Raw genomic sequence first — 12,028 nt, 5'->3', positions numbered from 1 at the left:
GAAAATCGGTTGTACTTTTTCAAACTTTCCAAATATTTATTAGAAATTTCATTTATTTGGAAAAATTCGTCCATTGAAATTAATTAAAATCTTCTATGAGGTAAATTGAAGGAGGTTTCCATGTTTAATTTTACCTTATCTTGAAGTCGGAGCAGGATCAGGTGACACCCAGCTGGCACGGCCCCTATTGTCGCTAGGTCGTTGGTATCTTATTTTTGTTGCTCGAGGTTTAATGCTTGCCTTCAGTTGCATAGCCAGCATTTTAACCTCATCCACTGGTATTTTTACGCGTGCGCCCCACTGGCGCATGTTTTCGTCTGAACGGTTGACGTTTAGTGGTATATATTCAATACCATCTTTTTTCACTTTTTGTCCAGTAGATTTTTGTGTGGTTTTTACTTTTTCAATTACACTTTTTAGTTTTTGTTCACTTGTCGGTGCACCTTTTACTTGTTGTTCATTTCTTGGTCCGAATTTTCTTACGAGTTCTTCTCTTTTTCGGCTTACTTCTTCTAATATTAGGCCATGGTAAGCCTGCACATTTGAGGTACGATTTTTCTTCATTTCACTTTATTTTTCTTTGTCAATGTTTTAAACTTTGCTTAATGTTTCTGAGGATTTGCATCCTTTTTCGAAAGCTCTGCGCCTGACGTGTTTTGCGTGCCATTTGTAGGCAGTCACAGATAGTTGTATAATATTAAGAGCAAGAAGGATCCACAATTTTATGGCATGTTCTTCATGCAGGATACTGTGATCTTCTAGCTGGTTCACTATATTCACTTGTGGGTCGCCGCTGATTGATGTTGTTTTGGACTGTTGTTTTCCCATCACGAGTTACGCAATCACTTTGAAAATTTCAGCAAGCGTTCCTTAACGAATCACACAGTCACAGAATTTTCCTCGGAGAAGGTTCGGCCACTTGGCACGGTCAGCCATGTAATGCTGTGTCTTATTTTACAACACTCGGCGGTGATATCGATTAAGAACGACGTTATGCGTTGAGGTCCGAAGACCAAATTGAACTGATTTATTCGGCCTGGGAAGACCCCTTTTATAGGGCCAGCCAGACTGCCAAAAGTATATCATACAATGTGTTTACATAGAACCTTATGGAAGTTTCCTGGAGTGATTTATGCTTAGGTCAGCGGACGACGCGTCGTCGTCGTCTCGATCGAACCGTCGTATGCTCATATCGATTTGGCGAGCGATACATTGTTGTAATTAATTTGCAAACGTAAGCGTTGGGATACGAACGATAGCACGTTCGTCGCGTATGTAGAATTGGCTCGTTTTGCACTACACTGTGGCCAGGTCAAATTTCAATTGACTTGCTTGATTTCGTTGTTGAGACTGCGCCACCATGAGCCTCTGGGTCTGCCTCTGCTGCGATGTCCTGCTGGGTTCCAGTCTAACGCTTGCTTGCAGATTTCTTTTCCGCCCCTGCGTAGAGTGTGGCCGACCCACCTGCACTTTCGCTCCCGAATTTCTGTCGATATCGGCTTTTGATGACATCGACGATGGAGCTTCACGTTGGAGATCCAATTGTGAGGCCACCAAGCACGAATAATATACCGCAGGCATCTATGGCCTAGTCAGGGGTGCCTCGGGCACATCAGGAGCAATGCTAGTATGTTCCTGATTACGGTATACTGGCGCGCGCGATGAAACTGGTCAATGAGATGGTACACTCTTAGATGACCGCGGAGTAGAGGAGTGCTGGTGGCGACGGCATTCTATCCTCTTAGTAGGGCCGGGTGACACTGACCTGAAACGACGGATGGGCTAATGTCGGAGCCGCCTTCCGTCCCATAAAACCTTGGCAAGGCCTGAGAGTACGTTCCCGATCTGTACCCAGCTTAGGAAACTAACTGGGTGGAGGTAGGATCACTTGAAATATCTTGATTTGCGCTGATCCTGGCTCTGAGCTCAGGTCTTATAAGGGCCTGTGCCAACCCGTGGGTGGCCTCCCTGCTTGCATAGATAACCACCGCACAGTGGCTGATTTCGTCATTTTAGCGCGCTTAATTAATAACTTTTTTACTATGGAGTTTAGCGTCATGGTGTCTTCGGGAAAGTTTTTCACTATAATAAGGAGCTTCTTTTGAGCTTCTGTGAAAAATGATCAATCCGCCTAAAAGTGAGATAGAAAATTTATTTTTTGAATTTTTCAAGATACGAGGTTGGTGTCTTCACAAAAGTTGTAGAAAATGTTGTTTGGAGCAACTTTGCCGAAGACACCAAGTTTGTAACTCCGTTACTTTTCAAGGTACGTTACGTTTTCCTTCATCAGCCCCTTGAAAAAGGTTTTTGCGCAATAAGTTTCTAAAAACTGATTCTACATTTTTCTTATGTTCTACAAAGTTATAGATAATGGTAAAACCCACAACTTTTCCGAACATGATATCCCGCTAATTCCAAAATTAAAATAGTTATAACGGTTTTTATAGTTTTATGGGCCATTTTTCAAGCATATATAACTTAACTGTATGCAATTATATGCAAATTTCCTTTTACGCATGTGAAAGTACATGTAATTGCCTCTCTTAGAAAGCCAAAATCATCAAACTGTAAGAAACTGTAAGATGGTTTTTGTATAGAAACTTACATCCATTTATGTTACTCTTATATGGGATTTATATATATTTTCAACATATTTATTTGACATTTCATGTCAGCTTGCATTTTTATTGTTATTGTAAGTGTGTGTTAATATAAAGGAAGGTTTGTGGTGCATTTTGGATCATTCGTGAAGTACGTTACATAAATACTTACCATCTTATTCTTTTGTCTTACTAACTCAAGTGCTCCACGAATAGAGCGAATGAAGTGCCATTTCTTAAAAAAATCCAAACATGCGCGTGACATATTCTGTCAACGCTCTCACTAGTACATATCTATGTCTACATTGTTTAAGTAAATTATAAATCTTATTACACTTCAAAGAAAGCTGCTGTTAAATCGTGATCCGACGAAAGAAGTTTCAATTTATGCGTTTTTTTTTTCGTGGACTACGTGAAGCATTGTGAGTTAGTAAAAAAATAGAAGTAGTTGATGAGTTTTTATGTAACGTACTTCATGAATGATCCAGAATACACAACAAACCTTTCTTTATATTAACACACACTTACAATAACAATAAAAATGCAAGCTGACATAAACTGTCAAATAAATATGTTGAAAATATATATGAATCCCATATAAGAGTAACATAAATGGATGTAAGTTTCTATACAAAAACCATCTTACAGTTTCTTACAGTTTGATGATTTTGGCTTTCTAAGAGAGGCAATTACATGTACTTTCAAATGCGTAAAAGGAAATTTGCATATATTTGCCTATAGCTAAGTTATATATGCTTGAAATATGGCCCAAAAAACTATAAAAACCGTTATAACTATTTTAATTTTGGAATTAGCGGGATGTCGTGTTCGGCAAAGTTGTGTGTTTTACTATTATCTATAACTTTGTAGAACATGGGAAAATTGTAGAATCAATTTTTAGAAAGTTATTGCGCAAAAACCTTTTTCAAGGGGTCGATGAAAGAAAACGTAACGTATCTTGAAAAGTAACGGAGTTACAAACTTGGTGTCTTCGGCAAAGTTGCTCCAAACAACATTTTCTACAACTTTTGTGAAGACACCAACCTCGTATCTTGAAAAATTCAAAAAATAAATTTTCTATCTCACTTTTAGGGGGATTGATCATTTTTCACAGAAGCTCAAAAGAAGCTCCTTATTATAGTGAAAAACTTTCCCGAAGACACCATGACGCTAAACTTCATAGTAAAAAAGTTATTAATTAAGCGCGCTAAAATGACGAAATCAGCCACTGTGCACCGGGATCCTTGGGCGACTACTTCAGTGGCAGTGAGGGATAGCGGCTCTAAGGGGGACCCTTACAGAAGAGATGGATACTTATTTAATCAGGGAGACAGAGAATACGGAGGGGGGTGGAAGCTCAGGTAAAATATTATCTCCTGGGAGCCCATTAAAAACACCACCCCCGGCGAAGACTGGCGCTTGAGCCTAGCTATTTAGCACTGTAGTTGGAGAAAATGCCAATGCAAAACCCGTAGCTTCCGGGAAGGTAAGCCCAGCTCCCTGGGTTAGTGGGTTAGTGTCGGGCCCTGCGAGCCAGCCGTAAAAAAGAATAGCACCAGAAAATCAACAAGAGAAGAATGCGAACCGATACCAATGGCGACGACCACAGCGACGAAAAGGGATTTGCGATTGGAAGCTCGGTACGTGGAACTGCAGATCTCTCAACTTCATCGGGAGCACTCGCATACTCGCCGATATACTGAAGGACCGCGGGTTCGGCATCGTAGCGCTGCAGGAGGTGTGTTGGACAGGATCCATGGTGCGAACGTTTAGAGGTAATCATACCATCTACCAGAGTTGCGGCAACACACGTGAGCTGGGAACAGCTTTTATAGTGATGGGCGACATGCAGAGGCGCGTGATCGGTTGGTGGCCGATCGACGAAAGAATGTGCAGGTTGAGAATCAAGGGCCGATTCTTCAACATTAGCATAATAAACGTGCACAGCCCTCACTCCGGAAGCACTATCGGGTATATAGAACGGAGTCGACGAAACGATTGGTTCGACGAGGAGTGCAGAGCGGTTCTGGAGGAGAAGGATGCAGCGCGGGCGGTACACAGTGGGACCATTCTGAAAAAAGACGATCAAAACCTCTAAGAGCCATTAGATGACATTTTAGCATATAGGTGTCTTTGGAAGATATGTTCAGAAAAATCTTCTCTATTTTTGTGCATATTCACTGTATGGTAAAACTGTAAGGTAAACCCGAGCAAAAAAATATTTTTTTCAAAATAATTTTTAGAGGGTAGATGTCTTCAGCAAAGTTGTAGAACAAGTAATTTCACGTAACTTTGCTGAAGACACCATATAGCTTGGACTTCATTTTTGGGGAGAAAATATGAAAGTTTTGAAACACAAGCTCAAAATCAGTTTTTTGAACTTTTCCATGATTATATCGTAAAATTTTAACGTGATATGTTCTACAAGTTTGTAAATACCACTGAAATACACAATCTTGCCGAAGACACCAACTCTGTAAAATTGATAATTGCTCCAGTAAACCATTTTTTTTGAAAATTTTTCACTATTTTCACTATTGAATATTTTTTGAATAGGCACTTTTTGGCAGCCGTGCTGTCAAAATTTCAATGCTTCATTATGTCCAGAATAGACCGAAAGTGACTTAACAATCGGGTCTGATAAGGCACTTTGATTTCTGATGCTATTTTAACAGCCATTTTCAAAAAAAAAATATTCGCGAATCTCATACAACTTTTCGATATTATTTTAGAATCATCCGAGTAGTAATTCTAAATAAGAAAAACAAGTTAAATAAATGCAGGCTATTTGAATTGTTAGTGTTATTAATTTTTAACTAAAAATTTTTAAAGAGGGAAAAGCCCCTTTTAGTGATTTCCTCAACTACGAAATCTTTCTCAAAAAGGCACAAAATCTCTTTATCTTTTCAAAAAATCGATATAATATAAACTTAAAACTAATGGCTCTTCTGGAAAAGTATCCATAATCGAGCCGTGATCTTGATGCGGATTTGTCAAGGGATGAGCCAAGGTAACATGTCTACGACGAAGAAATTTTGAACATCAAGGACAGGAATCGACCTAACGGACGCAGTTCTTGAAAACTGTAAAAAAAATTTTAAACAGTATCAAACAACATAACCAATTTCAATAGAATATAAAGAATTTTCATCATGACGAAAGATTTACAACCTAGAATATCTCTAACAGATACAGGCTATTTCAATCTAAATTAACAATGTTTCAATCGTTTTATTTAATTTTTAATTTTTAACACACAACTTTTAGAGGCGTTCATTATGTTTTCACCTTTTTATTTTTTTAACCAAAATTGTAATGTTAACATAGCAAAGGAAAAAAAATGTTATCATTATTTTAGTTGAATGATTAATGTTCGTATTTTAACATAAACAAAGAGAATTGCAATAAAAAAAATGAAAAACACGGTTTTTAATTGGTGTTAAAAATTCATCTAAAAATTCAATAAGCGATATTTTTTGTCGTGTATTGAATGTAAAGTCAACCACAGTGTAAGAAATGTAGACTATTTCAACAAGAATACTATTTGGATGAACTAGTAATGATGTCGAAAAGTTTTCGTGAGTTTTCAGTTTGTGTTGAATGATTTGTATGAAATTTACGAATGTTTTCTTTGAAAAATGACTATTAAAATAGCATCAGAAATCAAAGTGCCTTATCAGCCCCGATTGTTAAGTCACTTTTGGTCTATTCTGGACATAATGAAGTATTGAAATTTTGACAGCACGGCTGCCAAAAAGTGCCTATTCAAAAAATATTCAATAGTGAAAATAGTGTAAAGTTTTCAAAAATACTGGTTTACTGGAGCAGTTTTCAATTTTACAGAGTCGGTGTCTTCGGAAAGATAGTGTATTTTAGTAGTACCTACAAACTTGTAGAACATATCACGTTAAAATTTTACGATATAATCATGGAAAAGTTCAAAAAACTGATTTCGAGCTTGTGTTTCAAAACTTTCATATTTTCTCCCCAAAAATGAAGTCCAGGCTATATGGTGTCTTCAGCAAAGTTACGTCAAATTACTTGTTCTACAACTTTGCTGAAGACATCTACCCTCTAAAAAATTATTTTGAAAAAATAATTTTTTGCTCGGGTTCACCTTACAGTTTTACCATACAGTGAATATGCACAAAAATAGAGAAGATTTTTCTGAACATATCTTCCAAAGACACCTATATGCTAAAATGTCATCTAGAGGTTTTGATAGTCTTTTTTCAGAATGGTCCCACTGTGTAGCGGTGACCAACCGGTCCAAGGGAAGGAGAACTCTTGGATTACGGTTGGTAAGAAAGGGCATGTTGAAAAAGAGAGGGTTTTGAGCAAAACCAAAGCGAAGCCGGCGCGTAAGCGCACGAAAGGTGACGCATTGGTCCTCATACAGCTGGTGAGATGATGCTAGAGCTTAAGAAGAATGCCGTCAACTAGGGCCCTCTTATACGGCACTAGCACAAGAAGTGTTAGGTGATAAGGTACGGGTGAGGGCTCTGACGCCGGAGGCGACTCTCCAGTGCAAGAACTTGGATGAGATCACCTCCGCGGAGGAGCTCTCTGCTGTCCTTAAACAGCAGTACAATGTAGACGCGCCAAGCGCATCGATCCACATCAGGCGAGGCCCAGCAGGTACGCAGATCGCAACGATCAAGCTTCCAGTCGGGGAAGCGAAGAAAGCGCCTGCTAAGGGCATGGTTGAAGTCGGATGGTCGGAGTGCCCGCTTAGTGTCTGTGAGCCGCCGGAAGTGTGCTTCAGGTGCTTCGGACGAGGCCACAAGTCGTGGGCATGCAAAGGCCACGATAGGAGCAAACTCTGCAGAAGATGCGGAGTAGAAGGCCACTTCGTCAGGGAGTGTAAATCGGCGCCAAAGTGTCTGATTTGCACGACGAACAAGGGCCATGTGACGGGTGGGCCTAAGTGCCCAAGCATAAGTGGACGTAACGGCCGAAAATGACGCAAGTCACACAGTTGAACCTGAATCACTGTGAAGCCGTGCAGCAACTGTTGGGGCAATCCGCCTCGGAGTCGCGCTTCTTTCGGACCCATACCGCATTCCCCCCAATAACGGGAACTGGGTTGCGGATAAGGCCAAGAAAGCGGCGATCTGTAAGACCGGTTGGTACTCGGTCCAGGAGATAATCTCCACGACGTGCGAGGGCTTCGCGATTGCGAAGATCGTCGGGGTCTACTACTGCAGTTGCTATGCCCCACCTAGGTGGCCGATAGGTCAGTTCTCGTCCATGTCATTATGTTATTCCTTAATTGTCTTCTATCATGTCTCTAGATGTGCTTTCTGTGGCTCAACAGGGAGTTTCTTCTGTTAATCTTCCTTTTGAGAATTACTTCTTCTGATATTCATTGAGGAGCTCTTCCTGGGATACCTTCAGTTGTTACTCCTAGGACTCCTCCAAGAGTTTCTTCACGAATAAGCATTCCTACAGATGTCCCGAACTCTTGGGAGAAAGCTCGGTATGAATTCCTGGAGGAATCTAGGAATGAAATCCTGAAAAGGAATCTTAAGAGGAATTCTCGGAGAATTATCTGAAGGAATTCCTGTAAAGATCTCGGAACGAAATTCTGAAGGAATCTCGGAACATTTCAATTCTTGAAGATGTTCCGGAAAGAATTCCTTAAGGAATCCTGGAAGAAAACGCCGTATTCGTTAGACCGGCGCTTTAACCAACTAAGCCACACAACAGGTAATGATTCTGCGGAATAGAAACCCAAACTGACTCCTTCTAACTACAGGGGATAGACAAAATGATCGGGACAGGCAAAATTTTCACTTTCCAAAAAATGTTCAACTAGCTGTAACTTTTCGAAAAGTGCATCAAATATTCTCAAATTTTTACTGTAAGTTCTTTGACTAGTTGTGTATCAGTGGACAAAATTTGGAAAATATCGGACAATTCTTCACGAAGTTATAAAGATTTTTGAAAAAGATAAAATTATCCGATAGCCAACTTTGAGCTGTTATATCTCCGGATTCAATGAACCGATTGCAATGAAATTTTGACCATTCATGACTTATATAATGAACCCTGGAAAACATTTAATTTAACTTGAAATTTTTAACAAGCGAAAAAGTTATAGCGATTTTATTTTTTTCACGATTTTTTAGTAAATTGGTCTGTTTTTAATATGCATCCCATTACTTTTTCAACTTATTGGCGGCTATGTTGTTACTTTCCTTCAAAACGCATTTATATATAAGTCAATTAGTGGGAAACTAAATGAACTATAATTTGCATCTTGAATTTTGAAACGATGTTGATCTTTTTTATAATTTGGTGGTTTTTTAGAAAAATATTCTAATCGTTATAACTTTCTTCCGTGTTAAGAATATAAAGTGAAGTCAATGGTTTTTCATAGCTCATTATATAAGTCATAAATGGACAAAATTTCATTGCATTCGGTTCATTGAATCCGGAGATATAACAGCTCAAAGTTGGCTATCGGATAATTTTACCTTTTTCAAAAATCTTTATAACTTCGTGAAGAATTGTCCGATCTTTTACAAATTTTGTCCACTGATACACAACTAGTTGAGGAACTTACAGCAAAAATTTGAAAATATTTGATGCACTTTTCGAAAAGTTACAGCAAATTGAACATTTTTTGAAAAGTGAAAATTTTGCCTGTCCCGATCATTTTGTCTATCCCCTGTATAAGTTTTTTCCAGTATTCGAAAATAATCCCTGGAGACATCCCTGAAGAGCTTCTGAAGGAATTTTGGAATCTACCATGAAAAATCTTGGAACGGCTGAGCAAATCCCAGAAGGATTCTCAAGAGCAGGTTCCTAGTGGAAACTCAGAAGTAAACCATGAAGGAATTCGACATAAAACTCCTTTCCGAATCTCGGGAGAAACTCCTGATACTTCTCCAGGGAACTTATAAAGGAATTTTAAATAAATTCCTCGAAAAATTATACAAAAAGCTCACCGAAATATCCTGGAAGAAACTGTTTAAGAAACTGAGAAAGGAATTCCAGGAAGAAGTTCTGGATGAAAATTCTCGGGAAAATATTCTCGACTCCCTGGGCATAGCGTATCATTGTGCTTGTCTCACAATGTATAAATTCATTCAATGGCAGGCAAAGAAAGCCCTTCAATCAACACTAAGTTGAAGCGAGACAGGCCAAATTCCAGTGGGGACGTAGAGCCATACAGAAGAAGAAGAAGACGAAGAAGAAGAAGAAGAAGAAAAAGAAGAAGAAGAAGAAGAAGAAGAAGAAGAAGAAGAAAATTCATCCACGTCTACCTACAATTTGTAGCCTCTTGAGCATGGCTATGTCAGATTGAATATTTTGTTGCGACTACCGATGGCAAGGATTTATTCCAGAGTTTATCCACAGATTTCTTTTAGAATTCTTACAAAGATTGCTACAGAATTTTATAAAAATACCGGAATCCTTCCAAGGGCTTTTCCCGAACAATTTTCACGAATTCCTCCAGGATTTTCCACTTGTTTTTTTTTCTAAGGTTTCTGCTGCCACGGATTCCACCCGGAATTATTTTTTTCTAAAATTTCCGGTCACCTAGAATTTTTTAGGGATTCCTTCCAGAACTCAATCAGGAATTCTTCGTTCGTTATTCGCACCGGAATCCTTTCAAAGACTTTTCCTAGCATTTTTTCTCGAAACTCTTCCACGAATGCTTCACGTAATACTGAAAATCTCTATAATACAGACATATTCATCAATCAATCTCGTGATACTTTCAGCATTGTCATCCAAACGTCTCCAAGGGTTTTCTTCTGGATTTTGTTCTTTTCACGGAAATCTTGCAACGAATTTTCTTCGAAGTGTTCCAAGTATTCCTCTTGGATTATCTAAGAGATTCCTCCGCAACTATGTAGGGAATACTTTCGAAATGTGTTGAATGATTCCTTCTGAAATTCTTCCAAAGATTCCCCCTGAAACATCTCCGGGAGGCATTTCCTCTCAGATTTATTCAAGATTTTTTTGAAGATTTCTTTTTCCAGATATGTATTTTAGTATTCTCTCAATGATTTTCCCGAATCCTTCAAGATAACTTACCAAGAACTATTCCAAAAATTTCATCCGGGAATTCTTTTCAAAAGTTGCGGCAATCCTCGTTTCATAAATGTACGACCCGTGCTAAAAAATATGTGTTTGCAACTCGTTGCATAAACTATTATAAAACCACAACCTTCCTAGGGTTAGTAGATCAAACCTCACTAGGCTGCCAGCAACAACTGTTTGTCAAATAGCTCGACCACTGCGATATTATCATCATATCTCAGCCAACCCAGTCAACTAACCATAAACCCTCTTATCTGTTCTTCTCCTCCTCAACAGGGCCTGGTGATAGCAATGCTGGTGTCGTGCAACTGCAAGATCCTCAAACTGTACTCGGCCCCGCGCAGTCAAAAGTCCCGCCGGGGCACCTATCGCAGCCTCAAGGACGGCGAAGGGGGCCGCTACGGGGTCCTCTCGGTGACCAATCCGAACTACGAGGACATTCCCCCGCTGCAGCATGCCTTCGCGCCGGTTCCGGAACCGGCGGAGGAATCGCCCTCGCCGGCGCACAGCTACGTCAAGATGGCCTACCGGGAGCGTCACTTCGTCGAGCGGACCGACGTGGTCGTGCCCTCGGCCCTGGACTGTGCCTTCAGCGGGGAACTGTCCACCTCGTTGGCGATCGAGGAAATCCCGCGCAGCCCACTGCCGGCCTCGGTGTGAAACCCGCCTTAGCGGATGTGTGTACAATTTCGTGTTCGACACCGAGGGGGAGGGGCTTAGTGACAATAAACGTGCAGTGGCGCCTGGCCAATCGGAGAAGGAACGATGACGATGCCCTGCGAGTGGATGAACTACTACTACTACTAACACTAACAACTAAATATATCATTCAGAGTGTAGCGTGCATATCTAGATCATATCAGAGATGAAATATCAGCTATATATTGTATATCAAGATGGGGTAATGTATTTTTGACGCACTGGCACGGAATGCTGTACATACTGGAAAAGAAAAGTTTAGATAACTTGTATCTATGAGAGAAACTTTCAGGACAGTAAATTGGGTCCGATTGTTGAGCATTTATTGAGACGTCAGTAGAGTACTACACAAAGAATATATAAAATGGTGCAAAAAGCTATAACAAGTCATATTTGTATTATTTTGTTCATCTCCGAAATCACGTGATAGGGTAAATAGCTTCTTTTACATATTTTTGTTAGTTTTGTGTTTGGTCTAGCAGGTGGATATTGTGAGTTTCTTTGGCTACTTGTTTCGGAGGTCGATGCGACACCCTTTACCAAACGCCCTTTTTCGACGAACCTCGTCCAATGAGTCTCCTGGCTGTCACTTTTGCACAAACTACCTCATTTTTGATGCGACCTTCTGCTGTCATCGTTGCAAAAAAAAAAAAAAAAAAAAGAAAGAGAGCAAT

General features: G+C 39.8%; 1 protein-coding gene across 2 annotated transcripts in view; it reads left to right on the top strand.

Moving 5' to 3' along the window:
* LOC109419150 (latrophilin-like protein LAT-2) overlaps positions 1-11,740 on the top strand; it is a 444,748-nt gene extending 433,008 nt beyond the window's left edge. For both annotated transcript variants that reach the window (XM_062857118.1, XM_062857117.1), the window contains one exon: positions 10,932-11,740. In XM_062857118.1, coding sequence (XP_062713102.1) covers positions 10,932-11,315 — 384 coding nt within the window. In that variant the 3' untranslated portion in view covers positions 11,316-11,740. The remainder of the gene's footprint in view (positions 1-10,931) is intronic.
* Positions 11,741-12,028: the final 288 nt, after the last annotated feature.

Source organism: Aedes albopictus, chromosome 3, assembly GCF_035046485.1.
Source record: "Aedes albopictus strain Foshan chromosome 3, AalbF5, whole genome shotgun sequence".
Lineage (NCBI taxonomy): Eukaryota > Metazoa > Arthropoda > Insecta > Diptera > Culicidae > Aedes > Aedes albopictus.
Note: the sequence above shows the minus strand (reverse complement) of the source record. Positions and strands in the feature narration are given on the sequence as shown.